The sequence below is a fragment of the Hippopotamus amphibius genome, chromosome 9, assembly GCF_030028045.1.
Source record: "Hippopotamus amphibius kiboko isolate mHipAmp2 chromosome 9, mHipAmp2.hap2, whole genome shotgun sequence".
Lineage (NCBI taxonomy): Eukaryota > Metazoa > Chordata > Mammalia > Artiodactyla > Hippopotamidae > Hippopotamus > Hippopotamus amphibius.
The window spans coordinates 66032559-66057752 of record NC_080194.1 but is presented as its reverse complement, the minus strand read 5'-3'; the positions used below and the strand labels follow the sequence as shown (position 1 = coordinate 66057752).

Here is a 25194-nt window from a genome sequence, read left to right as displayed (position 1 = left end):
TGTATTAAAATCTATGCACATATGCATATATAGACACATTAAAAATTATTCAACATAATATATTTGAAAGGGCACAGGTATGGAATGAAGAGAGATTGATCAATCTAGTACAGCACTTTTTTAGGACTAAGATGGTAAAAGGGTGGACGAGTCAGGTAATAGAAGAGTGTCACCACACTGAAGACCCTAAAAGATATGGTACTGGTTCTCCATTATTTTGGGAGTAACTGTTCTTAGCAAGCAATAAAATACATGTGAATAAGAGAGGAAAATGTATAGAAATATGTGTACAAAAGAATAATGGGAGATGCTGCCTCATGTTATTGCCTTCTCATATGTCACTGGATCTTTAATTATCAGTGCAGAGTCTATTTCAATCTTTAAAGCATTAAATGGCTATAAATTTAAGCAAGTAGGAGGCTGACTTTGTTAAAAACCAAGGAAGGGAAAAGTTTCCCTTGGATGATGAAAAATGTACCAAGATTTTTTAGCGCATAGTTATTATAATACAGTATTAGAGATTCTGGTTTGAGAAATTATGAAAAGTTGATTACTTCTTGGATAAAAAGAATTGTAACAATAAAGCACGTTTGCATATTCTACTCTGTGCAAAAGCCATAAGCTAGATGTGTTTGTCGTCTCTGCCTATGTAAGCCTTGAGAATTTCACGTAATCAATAAAGAGATATAGGTTAAAGACATTTAAACATATGTATTTGTTAAAGAATATATAGAGACTTCATAATTGTTGACTCTTTATTCAGTTTGGAATTCATGTTAACTGTAAAAAATAGCTGAGTTTTCAAACACCAGGCTCCATTTCAAGCTGAACTAGTTTAATTCTAAAATGATAACACATTCTTGATTTAAATCAAGATGCTGAAAAGCATGATGTTAATGCATCTAAAGCCATATATAAGGCATGTAGCATTAAGATCTAGTGATATATTATACTTACAAGTACTTTTTCTTTAAAAAAAAATAATTTTAAAATTGGAATGTTCTCTACATCTCTCAGATCATAACATTTTACTCATGACCAACATCCACTTCTTAATTACGCTAAAATCAAATTAAAATCAAGAGAGGATTTTTTTCTGCAAACATAGCTTTTCTCTTTTCAATGAATATTTACGAACAGAGTTCTATATTTATGACAATGATTACAGGTGCATTTTATTTATATTTTATAGCAGTTACAGGAAGTTGTTTTCCCTCTTCTGGATGGAGGCAGGAAAAAATGAGCCAATTTCATTTCTGGTAAAATGCTAGTAGTTTGGGGCAAGAATAAGCTAGGAATCAAATTAAGGGACTCTGCACATCTGCTTCAGAAATACAGGGAATTACAGGGGAATAAGAGTTACACTTTTTAATATAAATAACCTTATTGCTTCTATGAATAAATGAAATGTTTTATTATTTTATTCTGAGTGTAATCATCCTCTAGATTGCTTCCAATTATATTCCTTTTTTTATAAAATGAATTATTTAGTCCAAACACATTTTCTTCTCCATTACTGAAAAGGTATACAGCATTATAAGAGTAAAATTAGAATAGGATACTTTCAAATTACTGCTTTCCACAACTGAAGAAATAAATATTCCTTTATCTTTAAAGAGATGTAAAGTATCTGATTAAAGTTCATTTTCTCTTTCTTCCTCAAAAACAAAACAAAACAAAACAAAACAAAAACCTAGGCTAGGCAGAATAGAAAAAGTTAACAATGATTAGAAGTAAAAGTGCTGCTAAAAGACTATGATGCAGAATAGTAAAATCATCTGAGGACTAGAGCTAGAGAAGTTGAACTTGGGGAAAAGTCACTGAAAGAAACTGAGCACAGCATCCCTTGACTTTCACAGGCCACCCAGAGGTGTGAGCCCACAAACACCTATGAAAATTACAGGATTTCTTGGCCTACCATTTACCAAACGGGTGTACCCAGTCAGCAAGGAGGACTCAACAAAGTTTCCAAACCATGCCAGCCTTCCCCAACTTGCTCTCAGTTTCTTCCGATACTCAAGGGAAAGTCACAAGGAAAAGGCTCACCTGTGCTGGGCTGAACCAGCCATGTGGGCAGGCACAACGCTCCCCACAAGTCCCTTTGCCCTTGGTGCTCGTCTTGTGGGGGCTTTTCCGCACACTGTCCCACAAGGTGACCAGCTTGGTCCTGTTTGAAGCTGGGCCCCCAGGTCCTGAGGGGGGCATAGTCTGAGAATTGTACCCGAGCCCCTGAGGACTCCTCTGCCAGCCACAAGCGCAGTGGGCGTCCCTGATCAGTGTGGGTGCGCTCCTGCCGGCATCCATCCCATCCGACCCCCGGCTGCAGCTGTGTTGCTTGGTGAGGTATGCATTCATACTGCACTGATGCCTACTCTTGCCTTTGGTCAGCTCTGCACAGGAATGTCTCCTCCCTCACACCCCTTTCTTCCAGGCAGTTGTAAAAGTCTTTTTTTTTTTCTCCCGTGGATCCCTCGGTATCTTTGACAGCTGCTATAAGCAGTGCATCGTGGGAGCAGTGGGAGCAGCGGGAACAGCTCCGCACAGCATTATCTGCGGGCTGGTAGCTCTTTGTCAATAGATGACTCAACTCACAGAGCAACTTGACAGTATCCCTGCTCTAGGCAGAAGCAATCAATGCTCCACACAGCTGGGCTACAAGACTGTACACTGTTACAAACCCTTTTTGGATGGAGCCCCACAGTAAAGCATACTCTTTGCAATTCGGCATTCTGGCTTTTCCCTCTCTAGCTGATCCCCACACAAAATACAGACCTCAGGGAAGAGAGCTTCTTATAGACTAGCAGGACCCTAATTTCCAGAAAGAATATATCTAGGCTGAAACAACATAGCATAAGCAATGTAAAATGATGGGGAAGTTAACCTGTGAAAGAATTTCCAAAATTTACAGGGATCACTTATTTAGAGATTTGCCAAGACACAGGCCAAATCATGAGGTAGCTAAATAAAAGCATCAATATTAACTCTGAAGAACATTGATTCATTCAGAAAAAAATCACTGAGATCACAGCCTAACAGAGTGCTTTAAAATTTGGAAGTTTGTTTTAGAACATGATTATATATTATAATCCAAACATATATTCTTTAGGCTATGAACAATTATTAATTCTTCCTGATTCAAAATAAAGCAATTTTCAAAGTTGAAAACTGATGGGTTGGCTTATTTTAACAGTGTTTTTCCTTACCCCAAATTATTCTGAGGATTTCCTTTCAAATACTTTACCACAACAAATACATTCACCACAGAGAGAGTCTGCATTTTAAAGTGAAAGACACATCCAATTCTGCCATCCAGTATTTTGGTTTCCAAAGACAGAATTTTCAAATTCTTTCACTGAAAAACGAGTGAAATCTATCCAATTTAAAGCAATTGCCTTCCAAAGAGGACATGATTGTTTTAAAATTTTAGTATGTTTGCAGAAGCCATACACAGTATTTTCAGGAAAGGGAAAGGCTAATTACTACAGCACTTAGAATTTTTATTCTGTTTGAAACTTTCCATATCTATTGCCAAAATGCCTATCCTTATCACATATCCCTGAGGAAATAATTATGGTGTGATTGGGAAGCAAACTGCCATCTCTGCAGCACCAAACAAAGATGATATAATCCCATGATATAATGATTCTATTTATAGACCATAAGGTGCCATCAGACCCACCTTTCTCAGTGGACTGACCAGGTGCTGGGGCAGTGTAGACCTCATTTCTGTCTGAGTTGACAAGGTTCTTGTTTCAAAGCCATGATTACAACATGTTCTACATTCCAACACTAGGACTCCCTGGATAAATCATTGTTATATACAAGAATCCTGAAAGGAAGAAGCAGGATTTTTTCTTTTTGTGTATCTGCATGAAAGTGACCTTTTCTAAATTCTGTACAACTGGTTGATAGAAGTACCTTGCCTGGCACAGTAGGCATTCAAAACACCTTTGCTAAATAATAATAACCCATATGTGTAAGTTCAAAGGGCAGCCCCAGGTCTATTATTGACTATTTTTTCCCAAGCACCTAGTGCACTGCCTACCCAGCACATAGTTTATGATAAATACCTTTTTTTTTGGATGGATGAATAGATGCTTGGGTGGATGTCTAATAGAAGGAAGGAATAGAGGAATGAAGGAGTTAACTAATATTTTTTTAAAACAATATCTGATTCAGCAGTGCTCCAGAAACAAACTATTTTTTAAGGTTAGTTTTGTGTTAATTTTGAGATATCAAGGAAACTTGCCACAAAAACATGATGAACTAGATGAACTGTTGGGCAGATATAACAAAAGCATTAATGGTATTTCTTTCTGAAAGAGAAACAAGGAATCAATAATACCTACAAACATTAAAATTGAGGCAAAAAGATCATCATGTGATATCAGTGAGAAAAGGGGCAGAAAATTATCTCCCTTTCTCTTCCTCTTCCTTCCTTCCTCCCTCCCCCTCTTTCATTTTTTTTATGCTGAATCAAAGGATAATGGCTGAATGAACTTCTGAGTCAAATAAAGCCCTAGAGAACTTCATATTTATCTGGTGTCACCATGATGCATGGTTATACAGTAGGACTTGATGTGAGATGGCAATAACATCACCCTTCCAATGAGAATGTCAGGAAGTGATGTTTGGCTCTCTCCAATCTTATCTAACCATAGATGCTTCTCCAGTTTTTCAGGCAGATTTCATTGCATAAAGGCCCATCAAATCTTTGGGGAATACATGCCCTGTTCTCATCCACTTGCCTCTCAAGTATGGGAATCAATCTGTGCAGGAGTAAGTCAGTGTGAATTCATTATAATTTTGTAATGGTGTGTGCAGCTTGCAGCAAGACAGAAAATTTCCTGGCTGGGCACTACTCAAAGATATTATAAATCTTCATAGGGACCTAAATCTGTTATGAATGAGTTCTTTGGAAAGAGCTATTTCTTTCCATCACAAAGACAATAGAATTTCTGTTTTAATAACCTCAGTATGTCATTTCTATACAGAAAAATAAATATTACATATTGCCTAATGTTACTTTCCTCCAAAGATCTTAAAGACCATAGCAAATTTTCATTAAATGTACTTCAAAACTATTGAAATTATCCTTTCTCTTTAATACATATAAAATAATTCTAGCCTCCTGTCTCCCTCCCACCCCCCCCACCCCCAATTTATTTTTCTTTTCAAAAATGACATTTGGCTTTCCAAGTCTGTGGACAGACCACTTCAACAGATAAATATGTCCAACTAGCCCACTGTACTATGAGGCAGACCTACTAATTAAAGATAATTCAATTTGATCAACTGTAATTGGCCAATTGTAATGACCATAAGATGACATGAAAGTCTGGCAGAACAAGAATTAGTGGTGCACAAGTTCACATCCTACTTATCATCATGATTTAACATGGGCAGATGGTGCACAGGGCAATGCCTCAATGAGATATATCTTATTGACCTCTCTTTGACCTGACACTGCCTCCATAGAACTATCACCAGCATGTATTTTTTTTGGTTTATTTTAAGAAAATTTTTTTTTTATTGAATGAAAGATTCTTTAAATTTTACCGTGCTTTACCTTTTTCAAAAGTTTCACACACATGATTTCGTATAATCCCGTTTTAAAGCAGGGGCTTAAAACTAAAATCCTGGCTTGATTTGTTTAATAAAAAATAAATAGCAAAGGTGAATTGCTAAATAAATTGTACTGCACTAAAACAGTATGCAGATATTTTTCCAGATAAAATTTCCTTCAGGCATTCTGCATATGAGAAATGAAAATATTAATTACGAAAAAGAGCTAAGTGCTTGCTAAAGGATGGGTGAGTAGCAGAAAAGCCCTTTAGCAGCCACAAGTAATATGTTTAAATAATCATAAAGTGGTATAAAGTATTAGATATAATTTCTCTTCATTTGAAAAGTATATACAATGAATTCCTGTGACCACAAAGACTAGAGATGTCACAAATGTTAACAAATTAATATTCTTCTACATCTAATAACCTTCAACCTAGGTAATCTCCAGAACTAGGCACAATTACCTTCTAAAATAAGAAAGAACAAAGAATATTTAAGGTATTTGAGATTCTAAAATTATTTACAAAATACTTCTACCAATTTAATCATAAATTTTATGAGGCAAAAGCAAGCATGAATTAACAGTGTGCACAGACACATCCCTATTGCTATAGAGATTTAACTTGGACAGAGGACTTAAGAGGAAGTAGAAAAAAACTTTAGAGGTCCCATATTCTCACTAATATAGTTGGATTTGAGTAGATGTTGGTGGGGAGTGGATTCACCTGAATTGAAAAGGCCAAATTGTCAAATGGTTTTCAGGAAATGCATATTTATTCTATTCTAACAAATTTTGTAACACTATTAGAAAAATAAGAACACAGGTTATATGACACTTCTTAGAGAATCTAAAAGGAATACTGATAAAATGGTAATAATCATTTATAACTTACATATTTTAACAATTTAACCTAAGAGATGAGCCACAGTATTATAAGAAATTTGTTCTCAGCCTTCAAGATTAAACTAATATCACTTGTGATGCTTTCCAGAGCCACCTGGCATATTCTGTTACATTCTACAGTATTTGTCTGTATAAATATCTTCCACTTTCGTGTACTCCTTTCAATCACCATGATGATCATCCTCGTCTAAGTTACCATTCATTTCTCTGTAAAACAGTGAAACAGCTTTGTAACTGGACTCTGGAACCACCTTTACTCCAATTCATGCTCGTGTAGTGGCCAGAGAAACTTCTTCTAAAGTGAGAATCTGATTAGGTTCTACCTTGCTTGATAATTTTCAAAACAGCCTCGTTATCCAGAAATCTTCATCCCCACAGAGAGCACAGTCTTTAAAGTGACTTGCACGGCCCTTAATCTGCCCTGTGCGACCTGGCTTCTGCTGCTTTCACTGCTCTCACCTGTGCCTCACTCCCTTGTTCTAGCCTCCAATACACAGGCCTTGAGTACCTGCACTCAGTCCCACCTTGTGGGCATTACTCGTGTTCTTTTCCCCTCTTCACGTCTCCACATAATTCATTCCTACTCATCCTTCTGTAGGGTGTATCATGATATAACCTCCCAAAAGTCATCTCAAGGAAACACACAATACACCTAAAAAGAAGTGGAATCATTATGCAACCAACTCTAAAACAAGTCTACCAGACCTTATTTCCTATCAGATTGCCATCCCAAAGCCTCTTCTATTCAGAAAGGAGTCTTCCCTGCATTCCAGAGCTCAACTCAGATGTCACCTTTTAAGAAAGCATTTCCTGGACACTGTCCCACCCCCTTCCAGAACAGATCAAGTCATCCTCCCCTTAAACACTCATTTAGCACCTGTGCTCCTCTATTATAATACTTACGACAACTGCATTTAAAACAAGAATTGCACTGTTAACTTGTTTTGTGCCATTCTCCTCAAACAGAATGTAAATAATAGCCATGAGGGAAGGGAGACAGCTCTTTTTTTTGCATATACAACCTCTGAACCACGCACAAAAGGCATTTAGTGTTTATTAAAATAAATTAAGCAAGAAAGAAGATAAAATTGTTCTTCAGTGGTTATTCCAACATAGGTATCTGGGTCTATGTTCTACACCTTAGTGTAAAATGAACAAAGAGCATTTTGAATTTAAACACAAAATAGCAATGTGTTCTTAAGGTCATTATATAAAACATTTAAGTGGCTGAGTGGTGTAAGTGTATGAATTTATCTTTTTGAAGAAATTTGCTAGTGGTCTTATAATACTAAAAAATAGAAACGGCTTCTGTTTATTTTAGCCAGATCTTCATTCATAAAAGCTGCACTTCCTGACAGCTGTGCTTTCCTCTCAAGTATTTTCAAGCTGTTCTCCCTTTATAGCTAGATGGTACAAAAGGGGGCGTGGTTCCCCAAGTCAGAAGCCAGTCAGTGGTAAAGCAGGGAGAGAATCCCAAGCTCCAGCCATCAAAGTCACATTCCTCCTAAAATGATATAATCCTAAAGGTGTACTGATTTCACAGTATATTACAAGTGTGTATTACGGAGCAGAAAGGCAAGATGATATTTCCTCTTCCTCTCCACCACCAAGTTAGAAAGTTAAAAAAATTAAACAGCATTATTATCCATAATAGGCATCCATTATTATCCATAATAGGCATCCTCTTCAGTTCTTTTTAAAAAATTGTGGTTAAAAATACATAATATTAGATATACCCTCTAAACACAGGTTTGAGTGTACAGTCCAATGCTGTTAACTATAAAGCAGAATGTAGCATAGTAGATCTCTAGAACTGTTCCATCTTGCATGACTAAAATTCTATCCCCATTGCACAGCGACTCTTCATTTCCCTCCTCCCAGCCCCTGCCAGCCACCATTCTACTTCCCATTTTTATGAATTCCACTACTTTTGGACACCTCATATAGTATAAATGGAATCATGCAGTATTTGTCTTTCTGTGACTGGCTTATTTCATTACATACAATGTCCTCAAGGTTCATCCATATTGTAGCATATGACTGGATTTCCTCTTTTTTGTGGCTGAATAATATACCACTGTATGTATATACCACATTTTTCTTACCCATTAATCCGTCAATGGAGAATCAGGCTGCTTCCACTTCTTGGCTAATGTGAATAATGCCTCATTGAACACAGGAGTGCAAATATCTCTTCAAGATCCCAGTTTCAATTCTTTTGGATAAATACCGAGAAGTAGCATTGCTGGATCATATGATAGTTTTATTTTTAATTTTTTGAGGAACCTCCATACTGTTTTCCACAGCAGCTAAGCCATTTTATATTCCCACTTACCACCAATAGTGCACAGAATTCCAATTTTCTCCACATTCTCACTAACACATCTTCTAGGTTTTGTTGTTCTCGTCATTGTTTTGATATTGGTTATACTAACAGATGTGAGTTTCATCTTCCTTTGTCAAAATCATCTATCCAGAGTCTTTTGTGTTTCCACATGAATTTTAGGATTTTTTTTTTCTATTTCTGTAAAGAATGACATTGGGATATTTACAGGGATTGCACTGAATCTGTAGATTGCTTTGAGCAATATATTTTTAAAATGTTGTCTTCCAATCTTTGAACATTTATGTCTTTTCTCATGTCTTACATAAATGTTTTGTAGTTTACAGTGTACAGTAAACTTTCACTCCCTTGGTTAAGTTTATTCTTGACTCTTTTATTCTTTTTGTTGTTATTGTAAATGAGTTTATTTTCTTAATTTTCTATTGAAATTATTCATTGTTAGTATGTAGAAACACAAATATTTTTTGTATATTGATTTTGAATATTGCAACTTTGCTGAATTTATTAGTTCTAACAGTATTTTTGTGTGTGTATGCATGTGTATGTGTGGGTTTTTGTACATTAAATAATGTTTTCTGTGAACAGAGATAATTTTATTTCTTCCCTTTTTGATTTTTAAGACTTTTATTTGTTTTCCTTGCCTAATTGCTCTGGTTAGAACTTGCAATACAACACTGAATACAAATGGTGACAGTGGGCATCTTTATCTCCTTCCTGATCCTAGAGAAAAGCTTTGTTTTTCACCATTGAGTATGATGTTAGCTATAGGCATTTCATCTATGGCCTTTATTAGGTTAAAGTCATTTCCCTCTATTCCTAGTTTGTTGAATGTTTTTATCATGAAAGAATGTTGAGATTTGTCAATGTACCTCTGAATCTTTTGAGATGATCATTGATGTTTATCCTTTGTTTTACTGATGTGATCACATTGATTGTTTTTCATACGTTGAACCATCTTTGCACCCCAAGGATAAATCACATTTGGTCATGGTGTGTGATCTTTTTAATGTGTTGTTGAATTTGGTTTGCTATTTTGTGGAAGATTTTTGCATTAATTCATCAGGAATATTGGCCTGAAGTTTTTTTGTTGTGTCTTTTTCTGGCTCTGGTATCATATTAATGTGGGGTCATAAGAAGTATTTCTGCATTTCCAGTTTTTTGGAAGAGTTTGAGACTGATTGGCATTTTTCCTTTTAAATGTTTGGTAGATTTCACCAGTGAAGCCTTTTGGTCTGGAGCTTTTTCTTGTTGGGAGGTTTCTGATTATTGATTTATCTCCTTACTATTAATAGGTCTGTTCAGATTTTTTATTCTTCATGATTCAGTCTTTGTAAGTTGTATGTTTCTAAGAATTTACCCATTTCTTCTAAGTTATCCAACTTGTTGGTATATAATTGCTCACAGTAGTCCCAATCCTTTTAATTTCTGTGGCATCAAATATAACACCTCCTCTTTCATTCTTTAATTTATTTGTCTTTTCTTTTTTCCTTAGTTAATGTAGCTAAAGTTTGGTCAATTTTGTTTATATTTTAAAAAATAGCTCTTAATTTTGTTGATTTTTTCTATTGTTTTTCTATTCTCCACTTCATTTACTTCTGTTCTTATCTTAACTATTTTTTCCTTTTGCTAATTTTGGGCTTAGTTTGTTCTTCCTTTTCTAGTTCATTGAGATATACAGTTGGGTTGTTTATTTCAGATCTTTTCTCTTTTTTTAATGTAGTCACATCACTATAAACTTCCCTCTTAGTACTGCATTTGCCACATTCCACACGTTTTGGTATGTTGTGTTTTGTTTTTGTTTCTTAAGATATTTTTAATTTTCTCATTTGCTTTGTTCTTTGACTCACTGGTTGTTCAAGAATGTTTAATTTCCACATATTTGTGAATTTTCCAGGTTTCATTCTGCCATTGATTTTTAGTTTCATTCCACGTGGTTAGAAATATACCTGGTATGATTTCCATCTTTCTAAAATTGCTAAGTCTTATTTTGTGACTTAGCATATGCTCTGTCCTGAAGAATATTCCTTGCACACTTGAGAAGAATGTGTACTCTACTGCTATTGGGTGGAATGCTCTGTATGTGTCTGTTAGCTTCTTTTGGACTATAGTGTTGTTTGACTCCTCTGTTTCCTTATTGATCTTCCATCTGGGTGTTCTATCCATTACTGAAAATGGGGTGTTAAAATCCTTTATTATTGTGTTGCTGTTTATTTTTCCCTTCAGTTCTATCAATGTTTGCTTCATATACAGACTATCTCTGACTTACAATGGTTCAACTTACAATTTTTCTACTTTATGATGATGTGAGAGTGATGCATATTAGTAGGAACTGTACTTCAAATTTTGATTTTTGATCTTTTCCCAGGCTAGTGGTATGCAGTATGATACTCAGCAACAGGGGTAAGCCACAGCTCCCAGTGAGCTGTGTGGTCACAAGGGTATACAACCAATGTACTTACAAACATTCTGTACCCATACAACCATTCTGTTTTGAATACTGTACTGCTTAGTACAGTATTCAATAAATCACATGAGATATTCAATACTTTATTATAAAACAGACTTTGTGTTAGAGGATTTTGTCCAATTGTAGGCTAATGTAAATGTTTAAGGCAGACTAGGGCAAGCTATGATGTTCAGTAGATTAGGTATATTAAATGCATTTTTGGTTGCTATTTTCAACATATTTCAATTTAATTCCATTGTAAGTCACGGTTGATCTGTATTTGGTTGCTCTGATGTTGCATATATATTTATAATTGTTATATCTTTTGGGTGAATTGACTCTTATGATTATATAATGTCTCTCTTTGCCTCTCTTGACAGTTTTTGACTTAGTCTATTTTGTCTGATATAAGTATGGTCACCCCTGCTCTCTTTGGGTTACCATTTGCCTGGAATATATTTTTCCATCCTTTTACTTTCAGTCTATATGTGTCCATAAGTCTAAAGTGACTCTGTTATAGACAGCATATAGTTTAATCTTTTCTTTTTTTCCATTCAGCCACTCTATGTCTTTTGACTGTGAAGTTTAACCCATTTACATTTAAAGTAATTATTGATAGGGAAAGACTAACTATTGTCATTTTGTTAATTGTTTTCTGTCTGTCTTGTAGCTTTCTTGTATCTCTTTTCTATTCTTGCTGTCTTTCTTTGTGTTTCATTGACTTTTTTTTTATAGTGACATGATTTGATTCCTTTCTCATTTTCTTTCATGTATCTTCTATAGGTATTTTCTCTGTGGTTACCATGTGGCTTACATAAAATATCTTACAGTTATAACAATCTATTTTAACCTGATAAGCTGATAACAATTTAACTTCAAGTGTATATAAATATTCTACATTTTTACTTCTCCCCCACACTTTGTTATCAATGTCACAAATTACATCTTTTTGTAGTATCAATTAACATATTTTGTACTCATAGTTATTTTTTATACTCTTGCCTTTACCTTCTTTAGTTTTTAGTACAGTAACTACAGCACTAAACACTGAGCTTAGTGCATATAAGCCATCAATGTGCTCTTGTCTGAGGTTTAATAAGCTTGAAAGTCAATTTAAATAAAGTATATTGATTTAAATGAGGGGGGGACTCTTGGCTCTTGATCAGACTCTTGGGAGTCTAACACATGTAACATTCTGGGTGTGTTATTTCCAAGTGCTGGTCTCCTCATTCTTCCAATGCTAGATGCTCTACTAACTCTTTCCTGGTTTCTACGAGCAGGCAAGGTAGCATGGACGAGTGTGTGGGGCCTTGGCAGGGCACAGGTATGTGCCATCCCCAATACTGAGTTTCATGAGGGAGGAAATGCATGAAAAATAAAATGTGCAAAAATAATATTATGGTATTGACTCATAACTGAAAAAGAGAGAGAGGAAGGTGTGGAAGAAAGAGAGAGGAAGGAAAGAAGGAAGGAAGGAAGGGCAAAAAGAAGAAAGGAAAGGAGGGAGGAAACAGTCACAAATTGAGGAAATAAATCTCAGAAAAGATAAAACACAAGAATCAGGTTGAATAATGCTATGCACAGAATCAAACTGGAACAAATATAAAATGGACCCTTCTCTTACTGTGGGATAGTCTGACACATGCTACTGAGATCCCCCGAAGCACTCTACATGGCTTTTGGGGGCTATGACACTCAGAATTTGAGAAAGAACCATAAACTGGAATCAGTCTTTGGTCTAAGTTTTACATGCTCTTATTTTTCTGATGAATGATTTGTAACAGATATTTTCTAAATTAATCAAAAGGTTAAAAACAAAAAACCCTTCTCAGTTAAAAATAAACCAGATTCTGACTTGTCAGAGGTAATTTATCTGTGGATTGGCCTAAAGGCAGGGGTATGGATTAATAGAAATGACAGGCCCTCTTCCAGCTGAATGATCTCCTCTCCTTAGAGACTTGACATTTTAGTAAAATTTTACCTAATTGGCTTTGCTTTGGCCTGTACATTTCAAATTCACATTTAATTAATCATTCCCTCCTCTGTGATTCCACATTATTTTGCTTTTGTGTTTTTTCACTTCGTTCAATAAATATTTATTGAGTTCCTATGCTGTACCAGGACCTATGCTAGGGATAAATTAGCTAACTATAGACAGGCTAGCAATTTAGCAGGGCAGAACTCCCTGAATAAACAAGTGTGCTGAGTGATGAAAGGGAGACATACAGTGACAGCATGTGGGATCTTCCCTGCTATTGAAGTCATTCCATTATGGTGAGTTTTATAATTATATGTGGGCATGTTTGACTTTCCTACTAGATTATAAGCTTTTGAAGAGCAAGGACCATCTTTTATTTGTAAACTCACACCCTACTTGTCATTGCCTCACAATATACTTATTACTGTTCAGTAAATATTTGTTGAATTAAAATATGGGACTTGGGTTTAGGAAATGTGCTCTAGTTCCAGCTCTGCCACTAACTAGCTATCTCATCTTGGACAATTTATTGTAACTTGTTAAGTTTTAATTGACCCCATTTGTAAAATTAAGGGTGTAGACTAAAATGTTGACGCGGTCATATTTAGTGGTTGCTGAAAGACAGGCAGAGCTGGTGAGTGATGACTTATCGACAACTTGAGGTTTTATCATAATGCTTCCCAACTGACTATAGAAATACAGAGTTAATATATTATTATTATTAACATGTAGGTTTACTATTATTCTTAACACATAACAAGATGGTTAAAGGGCATGGCATGGTCAATTTTTTGGCTTATTATCTCAATTTCATACTCTTTCAATAAGATTTTGCTAAATGGGGAGGTGGCATGATATAGTGGCTAGAAGCATGGCCTCTGAAGTCAAAGCTGAGCACATGTTCATTGCCGAATAACTATCTGAAGTCTGATGGAACTTCCCCCGATTATAAATATTTTTTTCTATATTTTTACATAATGTATTAAAGCTCTGCACATTTATGTACTTCTTTTCTCTCATTCATAGTAGACAAAGCATGAGTTCTAGAATCAGACTTCTCAGTGAACATCCCAACGCTGATCATTATTAGCTTAGGACTTGAGCAAGTTACTTAACCTCTCTGTGTCCCAGTTTCCTCACCTATAGAATAAGGTTGATAATAGTTCCTATCTCATAGGATTGATGTGAGAATAAGATGAATTAATTTCCATAAAGTACTTAGTTCAGTGTCTGGTACATAATAATATAAACTAGCTTCATCTATCCTCCTCCTCATCATTATCTCCCTCCCCACTCCAATTATAATAAGTAGCAGATGCTGACATTTAAAAATTCTACAGTGCCTATCTACAGACACTCAAAAAGGGTCAATTGATTTCAACTGAATGTCAGGATTCCATATTGGTCCTAAACTTCTTTCCAACTCCTATTTTTGGCCAGGGCATTCTGTCCTTGGACCAGCTGCTAAATAACATCATCAACAACAACAACATATCTACCACTTATTGAGTACTTACAATGTTTCCCAAGCATAACTATTTCATTTGATCCTAACAATCCTATATGGTAAACATTGGGATGGCAATTTAAGATACAGAAATTGGCTTAGACAGATTCTATAATGTTCCCATTGTCACGGTATTAGTGACTATGGGAATAAAATCAAAGTTCACACAACATTGGAGCCTGTGAATAAAAAAACTGTGCAAAATAGCATCTCATTTTTCTGTTGGACTTTGGTTTCTGAAAGTACCATTATATCCTTTATTTTTCTTAATTCTCGAAATAGCTCCAGATAGTAGGCAGGGCAGGAGAAAAACAGAAGCTCATTGCTGTGAATCAGTGTGTCTAGGGTCATATAGTTGATATGTGATATTGTTGGAACCACAATTCAAAACTCAGTGTTCAGTCCAAAGTCTGTCCACTATTCCATCCTCTTTGCCCACACAACACTTCCTTTTTAGGGATGAACACACAGTATCTTGTTATCAAAAATTGAGTAAAAGATAAGGAACATTTCGTGGACCTAGAACTTAAGGTTTTAAGTTTGGTATTAGCATAAAATGTGTGTTTGCCTTCTCTGTTCCTTTCTACAATCCTAAGGAAAGGATTAATCAGGATTTTGAGAGATCTGAAGAATGACTGAAATGAAAATAAAGTTTTTGTCTTAATTATATTTTCTCATATAAGTCCAGGAGCATCTATAGTTTCTTGCAGCCACAAGAAAGAGGTCTGAGCTTATATAAACCCCCTTTCTTCTGGCTGTAGAACAGCTTTAATCATAGCAGCTGCTGCTACCATTTATTGATCATCTGCTATGACTGTGCCAAGAGATATGCAGAATTAGAGCTAATTCTTTCAACAGCCCTGAAAGGCAAATATTATTCCCATTTATAGATGAAAAAATTGAGGTTCAGAGAAGATAAGTAGTTGCTCAAGGTCATACAGCTATTAAATAGCCAAGTCATGATTCAAATCCAGGTTAGCGTGATTCCAAATCCTGATGCTTTCTACTCTGCCATGTTGCTTTTCTCAGAAAACAACCACAATAACAACAAAACAAAAAAGGTGAATAAAAGTGATATGAGTCTTCTACCTTCCTTTGACTAATATAAGTACTTTAAAGGTTAAACTCTGAGTCAAGCTGTGGGGGCTCTGGGGAAACAATGCAAACTCATTATATAAAACTCGTGTTGGTGAGAAGTCCAAGCAGAAATGAGTGATCAGCTTCTTTGGGGTGGAGTTCTTTGACACCTGTCAGTGAGTATTCATTTAGGCTTGCTGGGCTAAATGAAAGGTAGTATTGCACACTCAGTGCCAAAGTGCCCACTGTGAGACCTTTTGAGCAAATCTTCTTTATTCTAGATCTCACTCACAAGCCAACAAAGCAAACACGATACGCAAAGTATTTGCAGGTTGGGTTCTGCAGAATTGTTGTTGGGCTTAAGACACCCTACTTGGGGCCCAGGCAACAACACTGAAAATACATTTGGGAGGATTCACCGCATGCAAATTTATTAGCATGCAGTTAACAATAAAATGTTTTCTTTTCTGCAGAAAGGTCACTGATTTCATCCTTGTAATATGTTCTTTTGGTGTAATTTGTGCAGCAAAGATTGTACATCAATTTTTTTTGCAATTTCCTAAATAATCATCTATTTCTAAAGAAAAATATAAAACCAATTATCTGATATTTCTCCTTCCTTATTTTTACAATTCTCCATTGAAGACAACAATGTTGCTTGCCCTTCTTTAAGCAGGTAATGTGTAACCTGTCTGGAGGGCAATGGGGAACTTATTGACTGTTTGCATCCGATCTGCTAGGTGGCCTTTTTCAACTAGGCAGGCAGCACATCAGAAAGAGCACCTCATTCCACCTGGACCAAATTGCTATTCAGCCCAAGGAGGACCTTGATATGAATGGTCATCTCCTATCCACTGATATGGTTACTATGCCACAGTGGGAAGGCCCCTTTTAGCTCCAGAAAGCACCAGACTATTCAGGATAGAAATCAATCTCATTCAAGGGAGAAAAGAAAATGAATTAAAAGTAGTAAAATAAGTCATTCCAGGTTGGAGCATCCAACAGGAAGGCTCCATTATAAAGTTTTAGTGCAGGTTCTTGATGAGACCCAGTAGTACCCAACTGAGTGGCTTAGTAGGGGTTTTGCACACTTGAACGTTCTTTACATGTGCCATTTGCATCCTTGTCCACTTTTCAGACATTCCCATGACTTTTTCTATCCACTTCATTTTGGTGATTCACATACAAAGTCCCTGTTGCTTTACAAAGAATTCTACAAGGATAAATGGGAAGGACTGATACTCCACTGTGGCCCTGGTCCAAGAAAAGGTCTTTTGAAAATTGCCCAAAGGGTCTCTGAAAATTAAACTGCGCTATTAAGCATTTGCATTCTAAATGGTTCCTCAACTAGTGAAAAATGCAACTGCTTTTGCTTTAAATTAGGCTTACATTAAAATATGTTCTCTTATGATCTAGGGCCATGTCAACCTTGGGCTTGGTCCATGACTGACTTGGCATTCAGTTGATGGTTTCTTCTTTGTGACATTGCTGATCTTTGCTATATCCTTCTACTGGACCAGAAAGGAGCTGGCCCCCTTTCAAAGCTAATCTAAAGCAATCACTTCTGTTTCCTAATAACTTTGGCAGTTAATGTGTACAATTAATTTAGAGGAAAGTAAAAGACTATTCACACTTTTTTTCTTAAAGCCAGGCTCTTTGAGAATGAAGAAAGCCACATGCAAACATCACTTGCAATAAAATAAATCTGTTTCTAAACAAAAAATGACAATAGTAATGATACCACCGTTATCTTAACGTTAAAATCCATAATGCTTAACTTCACATTTCAATTCTCTGAAAGTCAGTTCTATGAGTGCCACTTTTAAGAGGAAAAAACATCTCAACCAAGAAAGCTGGTGTATATGAAAGTAAAATCTGTTCCACTCTTGGTCAACTTGGCAAATCGAATCAGAATGTATTAAGTTCAGAGAAAGGAAGCTGAGTTGTATATGTGAGCGTGGGTATGTTGGGGGTGTGGGTGGGGACGAAGAAAGAGGTGATACCCAGAAGTATCTGCTACACTTTCAGATGGGATACTTGCACATGCCCCGAAGGCCGGCATATCACACAACGCTAAAATATTTGTTAAATAGAGTTTTGCAGAGTAACAGATTCTGGGACCTTCACAAAATCAATATTTAACTTGGAAATTATTCTCAAAATCTCCTTCCTTAAGATTATGTTAATCTTATGCTTCAGTCTCCTGGAATCTTACACAAAGTTGGGATAGAAGAAAGCCTTTGTTGTCAAAATCCTGAAATGTTTGGCTTTTATGCAAAAAATGCTCATATTTTTCCATAGATAAGCCCTAGGACTTCTGAGGTGTGACCTGCATTTGTGACCACATACATTATAGAAGAGTGTGGGATGCTTCTGTGCATTCTGTTACTTCTTCCACATGACTTAATTGCTATTCTCACCCACTAGCAGATACAGAGGTGTTAATTTACCAGAGAGAAGGGATATATGGCATAGTTTTCTCAGTCTTTGTTTGCTTTCAAGCCACCGTTGCCTGTTGACATTTTCATTCTTCAAAGGCAGCAAACTGTTGACATAGTTGAAACCTGTTTGTCCACAAGATTAAGAACCAAATGTAGGAATTATATGGGGATGGAGAATTTTGTTCATTCATTCAATAAATATTAATTTCATGCCTACTATAATCTGGCACTGTGCTTGGTATTTAGTTTACAGCAGGGGATAAGATAGATATTGTCCCTGCCTGCATGTTGATTTCAGATTAAGGGGGGAGATCTTGAATAAATAACTAGATACGTGACTGTTTAACTACAGCTTTGATAATGGTGATAAAGCAGAAGTTCAGAAGCTATGGAAGTATGCAAGAAAGGCTTTGGGGGCAGCTTTCCTGAGGAAATAACATCTCAACCAAGAAAGCTGGTGTATATGAAAGTAAAATCTGTTCCACTCTTGGTCAACTCAGCAAATCAAATCAGAATGTGTTAAGATAATTTACAATCTGAAATGTATACAGCGCCACATGAAAAAATTGCATTCCAAAATGCAAACAGCTAACATTTACAGTCCCCCCCTCCAAATATGTTTCCTTATTACTTAAAACTGATGCTAGCCAGAACCAAGTCATAGCCGTATATTTTAAGTAAAGTCCTTTACTGCAAAATAAATAAATAAATAAACAAAGCAAAAAAGCAAACAAGAGGAGAAAGGAAGGGAGGAGGAAGGAATGGACAAGGGGAGAAAGGAAGGGTAGGGAGAAAGAAATGGAGGGAGGAAAAGGTAGACAGCAATTTTAACATGGGTTCAAAAATAGTACAAAGAAGTTGATACCATTGGTGGCCACTGCGTTGGTAGCAACATTGTGCTGCTTGGATAACCTAAAAAAGAACCAAAAAATAAAAAATCCCCCCAAGCTAAGACTTCTTTTAATGATGATAAGGACATGACCAGGTGGCAATTACTGAAATATCTGTTCAGTAAGAGAGTGGCACTACTGACAGATCTCTGAGGAATTCTGGACCAAACACCCAAGCTGCGACACTGCTTTGAAAGCAAAATGGATATGAAGAAAATTTAGGTTCTCCAACCATTTCAAACTCTTTAAACATGGAGTTTGTATCTCATTTCTAATTCCCTGCATTGTTATCTCTTCTTCTTGGATTGATCCCTCAATCTTTATGTAATGTCCTTTCTCGTCTCTTGTAACATTTCTTATTTTAAAGTCTATTTTATCTGATATGAGTATCACTACTCCAGCTTTCTTTTGATTTCCATTTGCATGGAATATCTTTTTCCATCCCCTCACTTTCAGTCTGTATGTGTCCCTAGGTCTGAAGTGGGTCTCTTGGAGACAGCATATATATGGGTCTTGTTTTTGTATCCATTCAGCCAGTCTGTGTCTTTTGGTTGGGGCATTTAGTCCATTTACATTCAAGGGAATTATTGATATGTATGTTCCTATTACCATTTTCTTAATTGTTTTGGGTTTGTTTTTGTAGGTCCTTTTCTTCTCTTATGATTCCCACTTAGAGAAGTTCCTTTAGCATTTGTTGTGGGGCTGGTTTGGTGGTGCTGAATTCTCTTAGCTGTTGCTTGTCTGTAAAGCTTTTGATTTCTCTCTCGAATCTGAATGAGATCCTTGCTCGGTAGAGTATTCTTGGTTGTAGGTTCTTCTCGGTCATCACTTTAAATATATCGTGCCACTCCCTTCTGGCTTGTAGAGTTTCTGCTGAGAAATCAGCTGTTAACCTGATGGGAGTTCCCTCATATGTTATTTGTTGTTTTATCCTTGTTGCTTTTAATAACTTTTCTCTGTCTTTAATTTTTGTCAGTTTGACTACTATATGTCTTGGTGTGTTTCTCCTTGGGTTTATCCTGCCTGGGACTCTCTGTGCTTCTTGCACTTGGGTAGCTATTTCCTTTTCCATGTTAGGGAAGTTTTCAACTATAATCTCTTCCAGTATTTTCTCAGGTCCTTTCTCTCTTCTCCTTCTGGGACCCCTATAATGCGAATGTTGGTGCGTTTAATATTGTCCCAGAGGTCTCTTAGGCTGTCTTCAGTTCTTTTCATTCTGTTTTCTTTATTCTTTTCTGCATCAGTGATGATCACCATTCTGTCTTCCAGGTCACTTATTCATCCTTCTGCCTCAGTTAATCTGCTATTAGTTCCTTCTGGTGTATTTTTCATTTCACTTATTGTGTTGCATATCTCTGTTTGTTTGTTCTTTAATTCTTCTAGGTCTTTGGTAAACTTTTCTTGCAACTTTTTGATCTTTGCATCCAATCTTTTTTCAAAGTCCTGGATCATCTTCACCATCATTATTCTGAATTCTTTTTCTGGAATAGTGCCTATCTCCTCTTCACTTAGTTGTTTTTCTGGCATTTTATCTTGTCCCTTCATCTGGTACAAAGTCTTTTGCCTTTTCATTTTCTGTGTCTTTCTGTGGCTGTGATTTTCAGTTCCACAAGATGAAATACTGCTGATACTGCTTGATTCTGCTGTCTGTCCTCTTGTGGAGGAAGCTGTCTAGGAGGCTCATGGGTGCTTCCTGATGGGAGGGACTGATGGTGGGTTGGGCTGGGTGGGTGGAGCTCAGTAAAACTTTAATCTGACTTGGTGGGTGGAGCTCAGTGACACTTTAATCTGCTTGCCTGCTAATGGGTGGGGCTGTGTTCCCACCCTTGTGGTCGTTTGGCCTGAGGCGACACAGCCCTGGAGCTTACAGGCTCTTTGGTGGGGCTAATGGTGGACTCTGGAAGGACTCACGCCAATGAGCACTTCTCAGAACCCCTGCTGCCAGTGCCCCTGTCTCCTCAGTGAGCCACAGCTACCCCCCACCTCTGCAGGCAACCCTCCAACACCAGCAGGTAAGTCTGGTTCAGTCGCCTATGGGGTCACTGCTCCTTCCCTCTGGGTCCCAGTGAGCACACTTTTTTGTGTGCCCTCCAAGATTGGAGTCTCCATTTCCCCCAGTCCTGTGGAGGTCCTGCAATTAAATCCCACTGGCTTTCAAAGTCTGATTCTCTGGGGATTCCTCCTCCCGTTGCTGGGCTGCCAGTTTAGGAAGCCTGATGTGGGGCTCAGAACCCTCAGGACTTCTGCAGTATAACTGTTTTCCAGCTTGTGAGTCACCCACCCAGCATTTATGCAATTTAATTTTAACGCGATTGTGCCCCTCCTACTGTCTCGTTGCAGCTTCTCCTTTGTCTCTGGATGTGGGGTGGTTTTTTTTGGTGAGCTCCAGTGTCTTTCTGTCAATGGTTGTTCAGCAGTTAGTTGTAATTCCGGTGCTCTTGCAAGAGGGAGTGAGCGCACGTCCTCCTACTCCACCATCTTGATTCTTCTCTCCTCTAATTCCCTGCATTGCTAATTATGTCTTTTGACTTTGTACAGAGTACTCAAAAGCTCCTGGAGAAGACAGAAATGGATTGAATCCCAGCTCCACCATCTATCAGCTGTGGGACCTCACAAAAGTCACTTAAGCTCTCTCTCAGCCTCAGGCATCTCATCTGTGATAGGAGGGTGATGCTTACCTTTTAGGATTGTTATGAGGATTAAATGAGGTAAAGCTTGTAATGAACTTTGCACTGTGCTGATCTGCTGCTTCACAAGAGCTTAAATTTTAAGGTTCTTTGTGGTGATGATGATAATGATACAGATGTGTATGAAGAAGCCCACTGCAATGACACGGCTGGATTCAGACATTTAAGAACTCTGGGCCCTGGAAAGATTTCCAGACTCACCAATATAATTAAAAATAAATCTTAACTCTTTTCATTAATGTTACTCATATTTATGCTGCAATTAAAATAGCTTCTTTCCAGATTTTTCTGATTGCAAAATTTGGGGTGCATTTACCAATAGGGCCTTTTCTCAATTTTTAATGCCCATGCTTTGCTAGTTTCCTAAGCACGTTCTTAGTTTGCCTGTCTGGGTAGTCAATATTGCATAACATGGTGACTGGGAAACATTAAAAAAGAAAATCAAAAAACGTGATTTCCCTGATTAAATGCTACTGCAATCAGAGGGTAGCTGTTATAGTCTCTTGGTGAAGAACTATTTGACTTCTTTAGCCTAGTCTCTCCCTGTTCCCCAGTCTTCTACTGCAAGTCCAGTGTCTTTTGTACTTGATTTAGTTCATTTCCTTCCAACCGTTTTCAGCCCACACCTAGCCCCATGCTTGTCATGCCAGAAAAGACTACCCATCAAGCGAGTGACCAGAGACGCGTAACGTTTGCCTCCTTACGTTCGCTCACAGTCCGGCCTCACATATTCCTCTTACCAACACCACTGAGCCTCAGGATAGTCACATGGATTGACTTCGTCTTCTGGCTTCTGATTTCTGACCATTTTCTTCACTCTCCCTCTGACGGGTCATCATCTCTAGTGCTAAGCCCTGAGTCAGCAACCACAGTAAACAATTAGCATGGCTCACCAGGAGTCAAGTCTGGGAAGGCTGCCAGTCTTCCCACCCTGCAGCAAACCTATGGCTGTGCAGCTCTTCTGGGTTGAGGAGATGCAGAGCACAGATGACTGTAGCAAGAGGGGAGGAGGAGAAGACAGACTTGATGAATTTGCTGAGTGGAGATGTAACCGAGTATCTACGAATTGAATATTCTTGTCCTTATCCTCATACCTCTTAATTTCCAGAAGCATATCCCCCAGCCACCAGCTCTCAACTGCTCTCCATACACACATATACATACACACACACACATTAAACTTTTTGTGATCTTGACCTAAAATCCATTTGTGAGATTTCACTGCAATTAAACATGATTGAGTCTGACAATCTTTATTAGGATAATTTTCCTGCACCTTTATTCTATTGCTTTCATGTGTGCACATTTTATGTGAACACGGGCAAGTGTGTTAATCTCCATAAGCCTTAGTTTTCTTATTTATAAAATTGGGCTTTACAGCAGTATCTAATCCAGAGAGATGTTGTGAGACAATACACGTGAGACACCTAGCCTAGCCTATTTCTTAACACAGCTCATAAAAGGGGAACCCAGGATCCAAACCCATGTGGTCTGACCTCAGAGCAGACAGAGCCCATGATGAGCTCACTATCATGAGAACTCAATAAAAGTTGGCTATCATTACTACTAGTATTGTAACGATTGCATTCACTGTGGAAAAATTTGAAAATTCAGATGAGCAAAGAGAAAAATTACCTGCAGTCCCTTTCTTAGAGATAACATTTTTTTAATATTTTGGGACTATCCTCCCATTCTCTTTTCTATATAAATTTTTTCTCTAAAAGTAAGATCATACTATGCTTACTGTTTTTAATCTGCTTTCATGTTTAATATATTGTTGCTATTTGTTTCACATCAATAAATATCTTCTCGGTAGATTTTATAGACTAAGAAAAATTTGGTGTAAGTGACTGGATAATCTGGGACCTCTGACCAGGTCTCTCATCTCTGATGGTGGTCTGGAAACCCATTTTCCTTATATTGTATTAGCCTTACAAATAGCCTCTGAGGCTTATGGGCAAGTTCCCCACTTCACTGACTCACAAAAGAACTTACTCACAGAAAGCACAGCAGACATAAGACCTTAGAAGCAGAAGGGATTTTCTCTCCATCACGTAAATATTAAGGAAGAAACAACACTTCGTAAAATATCATTACAGCACAGTGACCACGGGTTTCACTAAGAGCTGGTAATTTAGCTAGCATCTGGTACAAAACCCACATAGGAGCTCCTCATGGATGGAAGACAATTATCAATAGACCAAGCAAGAAGGGAAATAAACTTTATCAGCATGCTTAGCAATACGAAAATAGAAAGTCAAAAGGACAACTCACTGGATGCACAGGTCTACTGAAGTACCATAACACGCAGCATGCAGCTGAGAGCCAAAATGTAAATAAGAGGGATGTTCATTCATTTACTCATCCATCCATCCACTCATTCATGAATCATTTTTTCAAAAACAAAGTTTGAGCCAGGTATCAATTTTGTACAGGTCAAAGCCCCCACCCACATGACTCTTACACCCCCAACTTAGTGCAGTTGTTTATGAAGGTTTGCCTATCTGATATGTCCTTTCTCTTCATCACCTACTCAGATTATCAGTCCAAGACTTATTTCCTTAATGAATTCCAATATGAGAAAGCAACCTGATCGCCCTCTTCTCCGAAAATTTTTATATGTAATTGGGTTTAAACACTTGGTTTAGTATTTTACAACTCACTTTTTTCTGGAATATCAAAAAAGAGGCATTTACAGTAAGTGGATTTTCCAGATAGTTTAAAATTTTCCTGATAACTTTCTTTGTACTGTAGTCTTGAACAACCTCCTTAACAACTATGAGCCTTGGTTTCCTTATATATAAAGTGTTAATAATACAAACTTTGAAATGTTCATGTGAGAAATAATAATATATATATATATGGCAGCTATCATAGTCCTTCATGTATAGAAGTAGCTATTGTTTTATTTGTTATTAATTAATATGGATTTGCTAACTAGGATCATAAATTGCAAATGTCTATTAGTATAATGGATTACATTACAGTGTCATCTACACAGACGATAATGGCTTATTTCCCTTTATGTTTAATATCCAAACGCTGTTATGACATCTTAAGCATCCGTGTCCCCATATTACAGAGGGTTTTAGCATTTCTTTCCCCTCTCTATCACAGCACCCTTTCAGCTGGCACTGAATTCCCTGGCTCTCTAGCACTACTTTAATCAGTCTGAGGGGAAGGAGGGTTATAGGATAATCAACCAGATGATAAAACTTCTTAGGACTGTGTTAAAAGCAAAAATAAAAGCATGAAAGGAACCTGCATTTATAAAGTATTAATGTGCCAACTGCTATTAGAACCCTTATTTCATTAAATCCTCAGCAAACTTTTTGAAGTGGACCTTGTTCAT

The 25194-nt window shown here is 37.1% G+C and overlaps 1 protein-coding gene across 4 annotated transcripts in view; it reads right to left on the bottom strand.

Annotated features, from left to right (window-relative positions):
• DLG2 (discs large MAGUK scaffold protein 2) overlaps nucleotides 1–25194 on the bottom strand; it is a 1973535-nt gene that overhangs the window by 772752 nt on the left and 1175589 nt on the right. For 3 of the 4 annotated variants that reach the window (XM_057748301.1, XM_057748302.1, XM_057748303.1), the window contains exon 1: nucleotides 2047–2355. The exons of the other annotated variant lie outside the window; for it this stretch is intronic. In XM_057748301.1, the coding sequence (XP_057604284.1) occupies nucleotides 2047–2355 (309 nt within the window). Of the gene's footprint in view, nucleotides 1–2046; nucleotides 2356–25194 lie in introns of those variants that run through there. 4 annotated transcript variants of the gene reach the window in all.